Below are 18,079 nucleotides of genomic sequence, written 5' to 3'. Positions count from 1 at the left end.
CACAGATGGGGCGATAGTGGGGTTGGGGAGGGTGGTGGAAATGAACATTAGTCAACCACTGAGCTGCACTGGCAATCCAAACACAACATTTTCAGAACCTTTTGTGGAAGCTGAAAACCCCTATGCAATCTCATCCATTCCTATGATTTAATGGCCACCTACATTTTGTTAACTCGCAAACCTCTCTCACGCACAGTGCTTCCTGGAGCTCTAGACCCCTAATCCAACTGCCTACTCACTCAGCTGCCTCCACCCGCCAAGTCTGCCACCTCCTCCTATCAACTCCATTTTCTGTGTATCTCATCTTGACTGATGGCTACATGCCGGTCTCCCAAACCATAAATTTTGGAGTTATCGTTAATTCCTCTGTCTTCCTTCCCATCCAATTAATTTCCCAATCCTGGGACTTCCCTGGTGGTCCAGTGGTGAAGAATCCACCTTCCAATGCAGGGGATGCGGGTTCCATCCCTGGTCGGGGAACTAGCATCTCGCACGCCGCGGGGCAACTAAGCCCGCGCTCCACAACTACTGAGCTCATGTGCCTCAACTAGAGCCCGCTTGCCCTGGAGCCTGCGCGCCACAACTAGAGAAGAGAAAACCCGCAGGCCACAACTAGAGAGACGCCCGTGCACCACAACGAAAGATCCTGCATACCTCAACGAAGATCCTGCGTGCCGCAGCTAAGACCTGACGCAGCCAAAAATAAAATAAATAAATAAATAAATAATCAATAAATCTTTAAAGAAAAAACAAATCCCCGATCCTGTCAATTCCATCTCCTAAGTTTCTCTGTTCTATTTAATCCCCACTGATAATACCTGATTTTTATGTCCTCAGCATCTTGGGCTCTGATCTCTTAACTGGTCTCAAGCTCCTCTAATCCATCCTCCACAATGCCTACATGATTATTGGGAAAAAAAAAATTAAAAACCAGTTATCAAATATATACCCTGTGTTTAATATAACTAATGCTTGTTAGGAACTATGAAGGCTCTGAGATTTCACCCTCCCTGCATGTCTGCTGCAGGTTCACAGATGCCGGCAGAAGACACGAGACTCCTGGGAAGTCTTTGTTCTCACGAAGAAGACTTGGGAGACAAAGGACCCTATTACTTACAAACAGCCAGCAGCATGTTTTTAATCTGTGGCCCCTGCCCCCCAAGGCCCATAGGGACGGCATGGAGGGGCTTGGGTGGATGCTGTGCGTGCAGAGGCTCGGTATCACGGCTGAGGAACCCCAAGCTTAGGAAACCCACATCTTTTACAATGGCCCCAAAGGGAGACAGATTACTATCTTGGACAGTAAGCAAACCTGACCTCTGCTCCAGAGGGAGACCCCGTCTCTGCCTTCCAAAGCTAGTCACTGAACAAGAAAGGCAGCCAGGGCCTCCACTTGTAAGATGGGCAGAAATGTGAAATACCATGAAAAATAACACTCTGACACTCATAACCACGCTGCAAGGTGAGATTCACCTTGCCAGCTATTTGGCAAGTGAGGAAAGAGGCTCAGAAAACCTTAGTGACTTACTCAAGGTCACAGGTCTCGGAGACAGAATTCAAAGCTTAAGCTATTTCCATTATTTAATGCCTCTCATGTCTGATCCTATCTCGCCTGCCCCAAACCCTTCACCTCTCTTCTTTACCAGGAAATAAACCATAAACTCTTAGCTCAGCAAACAAGTCCTTCTGTCATCTGGTCTCTGCTTTCCTTCCTACCTCATCTACAAATATCCTCTGAAGCAGCAACACAGACCTACACTACACTCTTTCCCACCTTTGGGTCTCCGCAAACCTCTCCCTCATCAGACTGGGTGCCCGCTGAAGGCAGGGAACAAGCTGTATTTCTCTCTGTGCTCCTTGACACTTCGCACACCACAGGAATCGTATATGTTTGCTGAACCGCACTGATTAATAGCGCTTTGGTCAAACCAAAGAGAGAAATGAAACAGTAAAAAAACACACACAAAACGGGACTAGATCTCCTTATCAACCAACATTTATTAAGTAAAAGCCACAGTGTTAAAACCATGAGGGACGCCAAAGGTGTAAGATAGATCTCTACCCTCAAAATGCTTGCATTCAAGATAAAGAAGAGAAAAACTGCCATAGCAAGGGACGTTCTCTCACAGGAGTGGCCCAGATAACATGGGCAGGGAGTTTTTTGTTTTTTTTGTTCTTTTCCCCCCCCCACCGCCGGTACGCGGGCCTCTCACTGCTGTGGCCTCTCCCGTTGCGGAGCACAGTCTCCGGACACGCAGGCTCAGCGGCCATGGCTCACGGGCCTAACCGCAGAGCGGCATGTGGGATCTTCCCGGACCGGGGCACGAACCGCGTCCCCTGCATCGGCAGGCGGACTCTCAACCACTGCACCACCAGGGAAGCCCAGGCAGGGAGTTTTTAAGAAGAGCTAAAAAGGTCAAAAGAGGTCTTATGGAGGGATCACAATGTGAAGATGGGATACAACTTAAATGGCAAGAGTTCAGAAGTGGAAAAACAAAGCATAAAGCACTTTTTACTAGACTGAAGGAGATCACATGAGAGAAGAGAAGTGGGGCTAGAACAGACAAGCACTGTTTGCAATGGGAAGCTATGAGGATTCTGACTAAGGCAGTGGTGAGGTGAAAGAACTGTTTTAAGACAAGGCACCTGGTAGACTGTAGGACTGGCTTGAAAGATGGATACTTTGAAGTGGAGGAATAACCAAGGGGGTTGCCGCACAAGTCCCGGCACACAGTTTTTATCACTTAATGGAGAGCGGAGAAGCAGGAAGGCTGACAAAAAGCTAGATGCCAGAAACAAAGTAGGAAGAGCCAGCAAATGTTCTTATTTCTCAGGGTGGGTGTGAGGAAAAGAAAGGAAGAGGTAGTGGATGGGGAAGGAAGGACAACCCCCCCCACCACCCAAAACTCAAGATTTAAAAAAAAATCAGATCCCTAGAAGAACATAAATACCCAAAAAGAACTAGCACAGAAGGGAAAGAGAGGGGAGAAAAGATGAGCTCTGTTTTAGACATGTGGACCCTAATATTCCATGGACCAGAAAAGCCTTATCTGGTATGTTGGGCTTGTACTTCTCCTGAAAATCTATAAAAATGAAGAGCATCCTGCTCATTAACTATGCCCTGACATTTGGGAGTTAAAGGATCCTGTATCAGTAACTGAACATTCTGGAATTAACTATAATCAGATTGGTGTGTAAGTATAAATTGATTAGCTAAAAACATTAATCAGAAATACAGCATGTTTGGACTTCGCTGGTGGTGCAGTGGTTGAGAGTCCGCCTGCCAGTGCAGGGGACACAGGTTCGAGCCCCGGTCTGGGAAGATCCCACATGCCGCGGAGCAACTAAGCCCATGCGCCACAACTACTGGGCCTGTGCCCTAGAGCCCGTGAACCACAACTACTGAGCCCATGTGCCACAACTACTGAAGCCCACGTGCCTAGAGCCCGTGCTCCACAACAAGAGAAGCCACCGCAATGAGAAACCCGCGCATCGTAACGAAGAGTAGCCCCCGCTCGCCGCAACTAGAGAAAGCCCGTGCGCAGCAACAAAGACCCAACACAGCCACAAATAAATAAATAAATAATAAATAAGCAAATAAATAAGCAAATAAATAAATAAATTTATTAAAGAAAAGAAATACAGCATGTTCTTAATATTAAGGCTTGGGGTATGTAAATCTGCTTTGACCCACATGACAAGAATGTTTTGAGCATAAGTAAAACTGCTCTTTGAAGGAAAGAGCATCTGGGTGTCTTCCTGATGATCCTTTACTTTCTGTAGATAAAACAATGTCCCTCACTTCTAGTCTGGCAAAAGATGTCAGTGGGAAATCTTCACAAATTTAAATAATTCTTTGGACTCTCCTGGGTAAATCTGTGTGTTTCATTTTGCATCTATAGGATACATGTTCCACGTTGATGCCATATCTATGGGAAGCAAAAGAATGCCTCTGACTCTGCTTCCCCATGATGTTTGTATGGGTTCCTGCTCTCACTCTGGGACTGTTTTACCCAGAACCATACCCAATTGGACCCAGTGAGGAAGTCATATAAATTTGTAATCTCTGACTTTACCTCACTTTTCCTTCCTATTCAGACACAACACCCAAGGGGCCTTCCTTTTTATAAACCCTGAGGGACACAGGTCCACTCAAACATTTGGAAATCAGGCATACATTCCAACCCAGTATACAGATAGATAGGTAGACAGAGGTATCAATATCAGTATCAATATAGATAAGAAGCTGCATTTAAGAGATGCTGAACTTATTTTTTTGGAGAGTCTGAAGCAAGAGAAGGGCCTTGAAGCCTCTGATAACAAACTCACTCATTTTGCAAGTGCGCAGTCAGAAGGATGGATCATTCATCACATTAGAGCAGTAAAGAACCCCGTGAGGTATGACCCGCGGAGAGCAGACAAGCATTCCTACCGACACAGTGGTGTCAGTCCCCTCTGGCTGGAAGCTCCAGGAGACTGAGGTCAACGTGCCGGTCGTGTTAGTAGACTTGAACTTGCATGTCAGCTTCCCTTGTGTCCCATTTGCCACGAAGATTTCTTTTGGAGTATACACCTCCAGGGCCGATACACCAGCAGTCACTGGAGAGAAAGGAACAGGAAAGCTTAAGAGTAGGATTTAGCATGAATACCACTGTGCATATTTATCAGAGGACAAAGAAAAGATACAAGAACGTTACAAGATGTATAGAGTAATCCATCACCACTGTGTACTATACATTTCTGGCAGAATATTATATAGCCAGGTACTTCCTACAAGCTAAACTGCTGAGAGTCTGGGATTTTTGTTTTCTAATAAGAAGACATTTTTACTGGTTCAGTTATACCTAATATTTATGTTTTCTTTTGAATTAATAGACTATTTTTCAGAGCAGTTTGAGGTTTGCAGAAAGTAAGGAGTTCCCATATATTCCCTCTCGCTTCCCCCAAGCCCCAGTTTCCCCTATTATTAACATCTTACATTAGTGTAGCACTAACGTTGAGAATATTCTATATTTGGAATCATTCAGTAAATGTAGCCTTTTCAGATTGGCTTCTCTCACTTAGGAATATTAATTTAAGCTTCCTCCATGTCATTTTGTGGCATGAAAGCCCATTTCATTTTATTGCTGAATAATGGCCTTTGTACGGATGTACTACAGTTTATCCATTCATCTACTGAAGGACATCTCATCATGCTTCTCTGATGGTCTGTTTTTAATGATGTGGAGGCCATATTTTTACTTCTTTAAATAGTTCTCATATTCACCTGCTACATTTCAATTCATATCAAGTTGATCTTTTCTCATCTTCCATATATAAAGCAATTAAAACTATTTTAGGTAAGATATCACTTTATTTTAAAGCCATGTTTATTATTTAACTAACCCTTTTCCTATAAGGTATTTAAGGCAAAAAAAAAAAAGCATAACATATCTTGCTTTCATTAGTGAAACCTTACCTACCTCTGGATTTCAGTGTGCTAGATACATGTGTACTCAAGAAATAACTGACCACACTGGGTCACATATTCATTTACTCACTGAGTTTTTTCAGTTAGCCTAAGCCCAGGACGTAGTAATTAAAATGTCTATCACTTGGCATATAAAAATAGCTCTTTTTCCGAGATCTATAATCAGAGGCAACTGCAGGAATTATTAAGGATTCCTGCTAAAATAAAATAATCTTTACGCAAAAAGAGACCCTTTCATGGACTAAAGAAGGTTAGAAAGAAACTTATTTGGCCTAAAAGTGGAAACAATTAGAGCTAATATAGAAGAGATTAAAAACACCCATTTTCAAAATAAGGTTTTTTTAAAGAAATAGTCGGGAGAGAATCCCTATCCGCAGTGTTCCAATTATTCTTAGAATGTAACAGACAAGCAGAATAAGGGAGGGTATTGTCACCCAGGACTGGCGGTCATATTCAGAATATTTTCTTCCTGAGGTCTTAACCATGACTCCAGGCTAAGGAGAACAAGAGTACTCCCCCATTCCTCCCAACCATCTTCCAAATGTTTATCCTCACGACACAATGGGCACTTTTGGCCATTCTTCTAAATAAACTGATAGCCACACTGCATCAAGCAGATTTTTTTCTGCTAAAGAGGGTGGATTATTATTATAGGGAACAATGGATTATTATTAGTGGTCCAAACCTCAAAACAAGCCCTTCTTTTAAACAAGAAGCAAACAAAAGACAGTTCCTTGCTATTGTGGGTAGGCAGAAAAGCAGCCCCAGGGCAGTTGAGTTCAAAATGAAGGACAAAGCATAAAACTGGACAGTCTGACCAGTTTATTCCAGGAAGCAGCACTGGTGTGTAACCCTTATTTACTCTGTGTGATTTTGACTAGTTTTCTCCACTGGGATGAGCACTGCATGGAAAGCCACAGTCTTTAAAGTCAACAAATAAAGTTTCTCAGGGATTTTCTCAAACCAGATCCCTGCCACAAGGCCTGGCTGCAAGCACTGTTACCCTGAGATGTTATTTAATGATGCAACTAGGCCAAGTGCCCAAGTTTACAGACATGGAATTTTGACCAAAAAGACCAACCAAACGCTTAAATGGGCTTTTAGACAATCTATTTAAGACAGACAATTTAATTATGCCAAAGCTGGTTAATAAACAAGTGGCTTTTAAAAACAACAACATACCATCACTCTTTGGCTAATTTGGACATGCAGCTCTTAGAGCCAGGAAAATGAATTCCAACTCCAGCCAATCAGCCAGTTGCAGAAAAATAACTCCATACATAGCTAGCTAACTTCCTCTTATCCCTGGCTTTTTCTCCCACTCTTGTCATAATTCTTGGTGCTTCCATTAGTCATAGGAAGAACCTTCCAAAACCCTGATCTCTTTGTTTATCTTATCTTCTCCAATGATCTTAGCCTCAGGCCTACCCCAGCTGCTAATTCCCATAATCATACCCTAGCCCAGGGCTTCTCAACCGTGGCACTCTTGACAATCCGCCAGATTAGTCTTTGCTGTGGGGCTTGCCTGTGTGTTATAGGATGTTTAGCAGCATCCCTGACCTCTACTAGGTGTCCGTAGCAGCTTTTCTCATTCCAGCTGTGACAACCAAAAGTGTCCTTAGACAATTGCAAATGTCCCCTCCTCAGGGGCAAATTGCTCCTGGTCGAGAACCGCTGCCCGAGACCCTGTCATTAATACCTGTTCCCCCTCCACAATCTTAATTTTCAGGCTCTCTACCCTCTGACTGACCACTTCTGACTTTCCAGAACATTTCCTCCAATACCCTGATTTTATCAATCCTTCAGCCACATTAGACCCAGAATCCCTCAGTCCTCCAACCCTTTTACTGTCTCATCCCCAGCATGTCTCCACTTGTCCCGCTCGGATTTAGATCCACGGTGCAGCACAAGACTCATCCCCTGGCTGCACCGTCAGCTCCCCTGCCTCTCTCTCCCGTCAGCGCATTCGCCCGGCCAGACCTCAACTCTGGTTAAGTCCACTTCTCTATCCATTCTGCATCTCTACCACGGTGGCTGACCATAGCTGGAGAAAAGCACACAATCCCACTGACTAGTTTCATCTTAAATTCATAACCGCTAACTTCAAAGAGGACTCTTTTTTTTTTTTTTTTTTTTTTTTGTGGTACGCGGGCCTCTCACTGTTGTGGCCTCTCCCGCCACGGAGCACAGGCTCCGGACGCGCAGGCTCAGCGGCCATGGCTCACGGGCCCAGCGGCTCCGCGGCGTGTGGGATCCTCCCGGACCGGGGCACGAACCCATGTCCCCTGCATCGGCAGGCGGACTCTCAACCACTGCGCCACCAGGGAAGCCCCAAAGAGGGCTCTTAACGGTGCCCAGCAATCCTCCCACATTTCCCGACTCCATCTAGGCCCCACTCTGCTAAATGACTATTTTACACTTTTCCTCTCTAACCTCAATTGTGGACCTCCCCCTGCTTCTCTCGCTCAGCTGATGACTGTGCTTCCTGTTTCCCTAAGAAAACAGAAGCAATCACAAGAGAACTTCTCTGTGTCCCCAACCACATCCTACCCTCACCTTCTGCATCTGTGCCCTGTCTTCCTATGTGGGAAGTGTCTGCACTACTCTCCACTGTGCACTGGATCTCATCTGCTCTCATGCACCCAGGGACGCTGATCCAGCAAGTCTCCCTTTTTCTCCTGAATATTTCATTCTCTACTGAGTTACTGCCATCAGCCATAGAATGATATACATGTATATCCCAACCTTAGGGGGAAAAAATCTTGACCCTGCATTGCCCCACAGCTAAGATCCCTTTGCCCTCCTCTAACTTGTGCATCTTGAAAGAACTGTCTGCAGTCACTGTGCACAGTCTCCCTCCTCCCACCATCTCCTGAAGAAACCCAGTTCAGGCTTTCATCCCCAGTACTCCACTAAAACTGTTCTTGTTAAGGAATCCAACGACCTCCATGTGGCTAAACCAACAGTTAATTCTCAGATCTCATCTTATTGATCTGCCTGCATTTGATACAATTGACCACTCCCTCCTTCTTCTCCAGTTTGGCCTCTGAAACATCACCCCCTTCTGATTCTCTCCTCATCTCATTACCTGCTCCTTTTCTAGTCCCCCTGACCTCTACATGCTGGACAGTCCCAGATCATCCCTCTGACCTCTTATCCAGTCATTCTCTTGGTGACCTCATCTATATATCTATCTATTTTGGCTGTACCATGCGGCATGAAGGATCTTAGTTCCCCAACCAGGGATGGAACCTGTACCCCCTGCAGTGAGAAACCAGAGTCCTAACCACTGGACCGCCAGGGAAGTTGGTAACCTCATCTAGTTTCAGGGCTTTAAATACCTCCTAAATGCCAATGACCCCTGTACACACACACACACGTGTGCATACGTATTCAAACGTTTATCCAGCAATGTCACTTGGATCTAACTGGCATCTTAAATTTAACAATGTCAAGACTGAACCCCTGATTCCCACCTCCAAACCTGCCCTTCCACGGGCTTCTCCATTTCAGTAAAGGACAACTCCAGACTTCCAGTGACTGAGGTCAAAGCTCTGGACAACTCTTTCTCACAACTTACCTCTAAGCCGTCACAAAACATGTGTCTCTGCAAAAAACATATACAGAAGTTGATCTCTCCATGCTCTTTCAGTGCTACCATCTTGGTTCAGGCCATCATCATCTTTCACTCAGGTGATTTCCGTGACTTCCTAAGCTGGTTCTCTCTTCCACCTCATCCACTTAACTGCAGCCAATCCACGGAGAGGCCAGAGAGATCTTGGTAAAGTGCAAGTCAGATCTTATCACTCCTCTGCTCAAAACCCTCCAAGTTCCCCACATCAGCCAGGATCAGGTCTGGGTCCTCACAGTGACCCACAGAGCCTGATGTAAGCTAGCCCCTGGCCACCTCTCAGACTTCATCTCCTGCGCTTCCTCCCTAAACATGCTGAGCAGCCACCCTGTCACCCTGTTGCTCCTCTGCCTGTGATGAGAGCCCCCAGGACAGAGAGTGCTATGGACAAGGAGACAGGACGTCATGATGACATGAGAGCTGAGAGAAGGGCATTCAACCAAGAGAACCGCTGGGAGTCAGGTGCTTTGCACAGCTGATCTCAGGCAGAAGTTTCAGCAGAGACCTGTGCTTAAAACTGCATGCGGTTACCACACACATCATAGAAGCCCTAAGTGCTTACAGCAGTTTCTGATCAACTGCGATGAGCATGAACGCCAGCAAAGTTTCTCCTATGTGGGGACAGAGAAGGAAAGCATAGACCTCCCCCTCAGACTACATGCCATGCAGCCCAAGCCAGGGATGAATTCACTGGTTTCTTAAACAATTGGGAATGGTTTGCTTTGCCAGCCTTTTCTTTTTTTTTTAAGTGACTAGGGGTATTATGGAAGTACATAGTAAAATTATTGTGAAATTCAGATGGCTTGTCTTCAGAGTCATAAAAGAGTTTTAAGGGGCTAGTTAAAATGGCTAAAGAACGCAAATATAAAGAGCACTGAGATGCAGAGAAACTATTGTTCTAATCCATGTCATCCCATGTCACTGCAGACTGGACTCCCAGTCTGAATAAGATATTACATAGTTTTTTTTTTTAAGCCTCAGATTTACAATTATGGTATAGTGGCAAAAACCACTGTGAAAAGTATTAAAACTTCAGTTTAAAAACTCATTGATCGGGTTTCCCTGGTGGCGCAGTGGTTGAGAGTCCGCCTGCCGATGCAGGGGAAACGGGTTCGTGCCCCGGTCCGGGAAGATCCCACATGCCGCGGAGTGGCTGGGTCCGTGAGCCATGGCCACTGAGCCTGCGCGTCCGGAGCCCGTGCTCTGCAACGGGAGAGGCCACAACAGTGAGAGGCCCGCGTACCGCGGAAAAACAAAACAAAACAAAAAAACTCATTGATAGGGAGGAAAATGTCTCCTGTTGAATCTTGGAAAAACCAACTGCCTCAGGAATAAAAACACAGAAATGAAATGAAATGAAATGAAATAAAAAGATTAAATGATATACACATGTTTTTACAACCGGCCAACTTTGGATTCTGAGTTACATATTAACTTACAGATAAACTTCAGAATGGTAACAGGAGCTGAGCGTACTTTCTTTCTGGGGAAGGAATCTTGCTAAGTTACACTACAGTTCAAAGGGCAAGAAAACATATAAACAAAAGCAACTCTTTTTCTGATGTGCTCTGGGAAACAAATTTCTAACATGCACCACTTTTGTTGCCCAAAAGTATCATTTAGCAGTGGAGTGATAATGACCCTCAAAGTAGGAGATCAATTCAAATGAAAAAGCCTGCAAAATCATTTGACAAGTAATCAAAAAATTTGTGCAATCAACCCACTAAGGGTCATTTCTACAGTAGTCAAATATGATACCCCAAACTTGATATTCTTCCATTTTGGATGGAAACCTGAACAGTTTAGGGGAAAAGGGGGGGTAGGGTGCAAATACAGAAAACAAACATCCATCACAAGCACAAAAAAAGCAAATTCAAGAATGGTTTGCCCAAAGGGCTATTTCCTGACATGATCTATTTCAATATTCTGAATTATTGAAGTAATACAATGTCAATCATGCCTTTCAGTGTCAATCATGTCTCATGTTAGTACATGTCAGGGTGACCTTTACGCCAGTAAATTGAAACTCTGATACCACAAAATCATTTAAAATATACTGGAGTGGCATTATTACGAATGAACAAACACTTCATGGCCTAGTTTAAAATAACAGTGTTTCATTGTTATTGTTAAAGCAATTCCTTGCCGTGTTACTGCTGGGTCCATGTGTAATACACCCTGGTTTGTAAAAACCTTACCCTTTTAACAAACCCTGTTAAGGTTTTCCTTGAAATTGAAAGGCTTTTGTTTTGACTTTTTTTTTTTTTAAGTACTTTGATGTTACCAGTATATTCTCCTCTTTAAAAGAGTACAGTCAAGCAATTTATTCAAACAGCTTTCCAGGCTATTTCTTGTTTGCTGTTGGTACACAGTGATAATCTGATATTGTAATATCTCCTAGCGCAAGCGTAAATATGACCTTTTAAAACATAGTAAAAGAGAGGGACAAAAGAGAACACTGAACACAAAATTCAGACTAGTGGTTCTGATTGGAACGGGGCTTATGGAGCAGGATATGTACAGCACACACTGTTGGTCATGTTTAATTTCCTAGGCTAGGTAGTGAGGGCATGGGAGCTTGTTTTTTAATGTGTACTCTGCAAAGTGTATCAACATGTGTGCGCACACACTCGCCCACTCTCTTTCTTTTGTATATATTTTATTTTTCATAATAAAAACTGATTTTTTAAAAAGAGAGAAAGGAAGACATCAGTAGGTGTTAAGAGATTTACTTCTTTAATTCCCGAATGCTCCAGTGAAAGCATCCAGCACATGATTCCCTCCCAGCACAGCTGTGACTCCTATAAACAGGTTTTTTCGGTGGAAAAAACGCCGGTGTCTAGTCAGAGGCCTCACGCCCCCCCCAGCACCAGGCCACTCTGCAGCTGAAGGGGGCTGCTTTCTGCCATGCATCAGGGCTCTTCTGGACCTACTTCAGTTGGGTGGCACAAAGTAAGGGGAGGCTAAAAAAAACATACTCTGTTCAACGAGCCATAAATATTAATAAATTAAGCTTTTCGTTGGTCAGGAACACGCTTTGTCTGAAGTCAGGCTTCAGGCCACAGTCTAAAAATGACTTCCTCCCAGTGTCTGCCCCACATCCCTCACCCTGTGCCCCTTTACATCCTGCCTTTCCCGTCAAGGCACCCTTCACACTCAACGGGAGGAACCTGCTGCCCGGAACCAGGGGAGGGCCAGTGGCTGTGTCCAGCTTGTTCACCAAACCAACCTCTTTACCTCGCAAATGCCTGCCCCTGTCAGTGTGCTCGACAAACATTTGTCTGAAAGTTGGAAAAAAATGAATGAATGAAAGAAGGACAAAAGAATAAAAGAGACCAACCACAACTCATTTACGCTCAGCCAGAAAAAATTATACTTGCTTCACAACCAACGGCTTCAGCATAATGCCCAACACAAAAGGAATTTCAGAGATTACTCAGGATCAAGTTTGAATGCTGACATCATCTTAGAGGAAGTTTAGATAGGTTTCCTCCAAGAGTCACCTTCCTTCCTGTTTTTTTTTTTTTTGCGGTACGCGGGCCTCTCACTGTTGTGGCCTCTCCCGTTGCAGAGCACAGGCTCCGGACGCGCAGGCTCAGCGGCCATGGCTCACGGGCCCAGCCGCTCCGCGGCATGTGGGATCTTCCCGGACCGGGGCACGAACCCGTGACCCCTGCATCGGCAGGCGGACTCTCAACCACTGCGCCACCAGGGAAGCCCCACCTTCCTATTTTGATGAGAAAATCCCAAAGGCAACTCATCTTTTGAAATGTTCAATTAAAAAAAAAAGTTATGTACTTTTACTAACACACAGGATTACCAAATTCCTCTCAGAGCTGATTCCTTCTACTCAGGATCAATGGCCAGCTGGCCACATCTTTATCCTTAACCTTTTTGTACCAGCAAAGATCTTTCTGTTTCTCAAATGAGAGATATTCAAAAGGTCCTGAATCAGGCTAGTCATTGAACTGATCACTTGACTCCCTAAAGCCCTGGTATTTCTTGTTTGCCCTCCTCTATGTATGTACTGTTCATCTTTCTTTTCTGCTACGGCTTTCCTTCTTTCAATCAACCATTATCCATTCAAACCATGCTGGGACTCGGCTTCTGCCCTTAATGGACTGACAGTCTCGTGGAGACAAATGAACAAACAACTACAGTGCAGTGCCTGGCCCCTGGGATGCACCCGGGCTGGTGCAGAGACAGGGCACAGTTTCCACTAAAGACCAAAGTCTCCAATCAAGCAGTCAACACAAACGCCACAGTTGTAGTCAACCTGAATTGTATCATCTGTGTCCAAATGTTTGTCCAAAACTGTCCAAACATTTCTCAGTTCTTAGCAAGGAGATGAAAAGAAGACACTTTTGGGAAGAAATCAGATCATTTTACTTCTGACAGATGAGAGTGGACTAAAATGTTCAGCATAAAGAACATGTTGAAAGCTCTGGGGGCGTACCCATGGATTACAGAATAACACTCTCATGCGCCTTATGCTTCCCAGGGGCTGAAATGGCACATCAAAATTTCTACTCAAGCAAAAGACCACGGTACTGTTAATCTGTATTTCCGAGCTCTCAAATTAATTTTATCAGAAAGCCTACAGTATGTTAGAAGATATTTGAACAAAAATGTAATCCAAACCAGAAGAGGCTAATACAAAATATTACAGGAACATCAAAACAAAAGATGGTAAAGTAGGTGCCTATGTTCGATGACAAGAAGGGTACTTGTCTCCAAAATAGGACAAAAGGTAAAGAAGCTATGGACAAACCATCACTTATTAAATGCTTACCATGGGTTACACATTATTAAACTATGGCACAGTTATTATTTTTCAGCGTCACTGTTGGGTATTACCTATTGGACGGAAGCTCAGAGAGGTTAAGGAACTTGCCCAAGTGACTTATTCAGCAGCTGTGGAGCCAGACGTTGAATCTAGGACCCTCAGACTCCAAAGCCTAGCTCTTTTCACTATGCTGATTACCAACCTTTAACAGAGTCCTTTATTCAAACAAAATCTTATGGGGAACCCAATATATAATGGAGATAGAGGTAGTTTTCATATACAAGTCAGACAAGAAGTACTCAAAACTTACAATAATAAAGTCCCAGAAGTAGAATACAGCACAATGGTTCTCAACCTCGGTTATAGTTTGGAATCACCTAGAGAGCTTTGAAAATTAGTGATGGCTACTGAAACTACTCTGTATGATACTGTGTACTGATGGGTATATGTCATTATACATTTGTCCAAACCCACAAAATGTACAATACCAAGAGTGTACAACACCAAGAATGTAAACAATGGACTTCGGGTGATTATGAGGTGTCAATGTAGATTTACCCACTGTAATAAATGTACCACTCTGGTAGGGGATGTTGGTAATGAGGGAGGCTATGTATGTGTGGGGAGCAGAAGGAATATGGGTGTATGGCTATATGACCTCTCAATCTTTCTGTGAAAAATAAAGTTTATCTAAAAAAAAATACTGGACTTCCCTGGTGGCTCAGTGGTTAAGAATCCACCTGCCAATGCAGGGGACACAGGTTCGAGCCCTGGTCCAGGAAGATCCCACATGCCGCGGAGCTACTAAGCCTATGCGCCACAACTACTGAGCCTGTGTTTTAGAGCCCATGGGCCGCAACTACTGAGCCCGTGTGCCACAACTACTGAAGCCCAGGTGCCTAGAGCCCATGCTCCACAACAAGAGAAACCACCTCAATGAGAAGCCTGCGCACCACAACGAAGGCCCAGTGTGGCCAAAAAAAACCTAAAACTAAAAAAAAAAAAAAATACTGGGCTTCCCTGGTGGGGCAGTGGTTAAGAATCCGTCTGCCAATGCAGGGCACACAGGTTCGAGCCCTGGTGCAGGAAGATCCCATAGGCCGCAGAGCAACAAAGCCTGTGTGCCACAACTACTGAGCCCGCATGCCATAACTACTGAAGCCCGCGTGCCTAGAGCGTGCTCCACAACAAGAGAAGCCACCGCAACGAAGAGTAGCCCCCGCTCACTGCAACTAGGGAAAGCCCGCGCGCAGCAACGAAAACCCAACACAGCCATAAATAAATAAATAAAAATAAATTTATTTAAAAATATATATATACTTTAGAAACAAACAAAATGTACATCAAACATTTGGAAATTCTAAAGCACTGTTCCTGAAATCCCCTAGAAGTCTATTGAAGAGAGCTTGAAAACCACTTCTCCACTTGGTTTTGGGGAAGTTCAGGTTTACTGTAAGTGTGTAAAACCAGTTTGCTGCCATAGCAACCTGAAATTGGACAAACAGACTAACCACATTTTAACCACACAGGGGGAAGTGAAGTAAATGAGGGAGGAAATACCACAAGCTTTTTAGGTCCATAGGTACTGTCAGAGGTGATCTTCTACATGGTAATTCTTTGGACAGGTTCTTAATTAAATGCAAATTTCTAATTTCTTATCTAAAACCCAGTTTAAAAGCTCCCTTATTGCTTCCAAGCTTTTCAAAGTAACATCCCCCCTTTCCTGCTTTACATTTGGCGAGGGCTACTGCTGGTGAGCTGGTATCAGCTTGCCCTGGCTTCCTTCAACGTGCCACGCAGTTGGCATACCTCTGGGCACAGTTTGGAATGAGGCCACCTCTGAAATCCTACAGAATCTCGACTCCACCTAAACAGGACTTCAGGAAAAGCCTCCCTGATCTGACCACCTCTTGCACCCCACTACTCAATGTTTCTCGTAAGCCTCTCCAGTAGGCTGCAGTCTACTGAAGCTACACCTTCAAGTGAGAAGCCAAAGCTTTTTGGTATTGAGCCCTGCAATTGTCTTGAACTCCACTATCACTCGAGACTCTGGGGGACGGAACCTCATCTTATTTGGCCTGTGCGCGCCGAACACATAAAACATTCCTGGTGACCACAAAGTTCTCAAGGAGCGTTTAAGGAGTAAACAGACCGAAAACAGCTGTATTTTTAGGATTCCTATAACGTGGAGCTTTCGTTAATGAAATGTATAAGCACCTTTAAAAAAAAAAGAAAGAAACCAAGTTGCCCTTAAATGGAAGTAATCCTACTCAGTCAAACTCTCTCTGGCTCTTAGAAAACTCTGGCAAAAGAGTCCAGATTAATCAGCACCAACTTATCAATGCCCGAAAGAGTTCAAAGTGTAAATGCTCATCTCTGGACAGAAGTAAAATATGAGACAAGAATGGAAATGTGTGCCCCCTTTCCTGTTGAGGTGCAGGCTTTGTTAGAATAAAACAAAAAAAGACAATAATATCAATTAAATAACTCTTTTTTTTTTTTTTGGCCACGCTGCACGGCATGTGGGATCTTAGTTCCCCAACCAGGGATTGAATCCGTGCCCCCTGCATTGGAAGCGTGGAGTCTTAACCACTGGACCGCCAGGGAAGTCCAAATTATTCATTTATTGAATAGCAAATAAGTGCTACATTCTATGGGGGATGCAGTCTCCTTAGATACTATGCATGAACATACACACACACACACACACACACACATGCAAGAATGTATACAGCAAACACTGAGTGCCTACTGTGTGCAGGGTCTGGGCACAAGGGAGGACACGGGAGAACAGCCTTCCAAACGAGGCTTACAGGCTACCCAGTCTGTATTTTATTTCTTGTTTACACCACCTTATTGTCCCTAAAAAAGTTCCTACTAAAGCATCTCTGTGAAGTAGCAAATAGACTACATGTAGTTAATTAATGTTGAAGTTTGAAAAATGAAGAGGTCAGGGAGTGTTTTAGGGGAAATACACTTGAATTTTATCTGGAATGCTGAGAAGAATCAAGATAGGAAGAGCATTTTGCAGAGACAAAAACATGAGATGCTGTTTCCAAATGGATTGTGTAGATTACTTTGGCTGGAGTAGAAGAAAGCTTTAAAGTTGAAAAGGTAGGTTGAGAAGCTGGAACTTGATCCTGTGGGGAAATGGGTACCACTGAATGTTTTTAAGCTGGGCAATAAGGTCAAAGTGGGCTTCTTGGCAGAGATGTGAAGAAACACAGAAAAAGGAGGGAAAGGAGAGGCATTTAGAAGATTTATTTCCTCCAACAATTTTTGTTTGGTTCATTCTGCCCCTAATACTGGACAAAGGAGAAAAACTTCTGGGAATAACTCATCCCTAAATCTTTCAAAAGCAATAATACTACTAAGAAACCAAATTATTTTTACATTTATAAACCTACAAATTGACTTTAGATATGTGAGGGATCTTTTTAAAAACTAACTACTGCATATATCTAATTTCTTTTAAATAATTAGTAATAAGGAATTCTACATGATCATATTTGTCATATGGTTGCCACAAGTTCCTTGAAGTTTTTTTTTTTACCACCACAACCATTTTGATGAAAATCTTGCTAAAATGTATTATTTTTCTTCTGTCTTCATAAAACAATAATACAGTGAGTGAAGATTTGCAGAGAAACAATATTTATGTAGTTTTGAAGCATTCCTCCACAAGATAGTTATTAATTACAAAGGGAAAAGATAGCTCCTTTACAGTGGAGAGATATGGCAGACACCATCTTAACTGAGGATCAAAGTTAATGTCACTAATAATGGAACCCATCGGTAACGAACATCTCCTTATACAATGTACTGAGAAGAACAGAACATTCTTCCGCAGTACTCCTGCCAAATGTGCATAACCTGAATCATGAGACAAACCTGATGGAGGGATATTCTACTACATAACTGGTTTGTACTCTTCAAGAATGCTAATTTAAATTAAGGGAGGGCTTCCCTGGTGGCGCAGTGGTTGAGAGTCCGCCTGCCGATGCAGGGGACACGGGTTCGTGCCCGGGTCCGGGAAGATCCCACATGCCGCGGAGCGGCTGGGCCCGTGAGCCATGGCCGCTGAGCCTGCGCGTCCCGAGCCTGTGCTCCGCAACGGGAGAGGCCACAACAGTGAGAGGCCGGCATAACCGCAAAGAAAAAAAAAATTAAGGGAAAAAATACTCAGGAAGTG

General features: G+C 43.9%; 1 protein-coding gene across 1 annotated transcript in view; it reads right to left on the bottom strand.

Annotated features, from left to right (window-relative positions):
• Positions 1-18,079, bottom strand: part of MPZL1 (myelin protein zero like 1) — a 61,457-nt gene that overhangs the window by 16,675 nt on the left and 26,703 nt on the right. Inside the window, exon 2 of the mRNA XM_081225042.1 lies at positions 4,433-4,599. Coding sequence (XP_081081168.1) covers positions 4,433-4,599 — 167 coding nt within the window. The remainder of the gene's footprint in view (positions 1-4,432; positions 4,600-18,079) is intronic.

This window comes from Mesoplodon bidens (assembly GCF_964165515.1).
Source record: "Mesoplodon bidens genome assembly, chromosome: 2".
NCBI lineage: Eukaryota > Metazoa > Chordata > Mammalia > Artiodactyla > Ziphiidae > Mesoplodon > Mesoplodon bidens.
The sequence above is the reverse complement of the archived record's forward strand: the minus strand, read 5'-3'. Positions and strand labels throughout refer to the sequence as shown.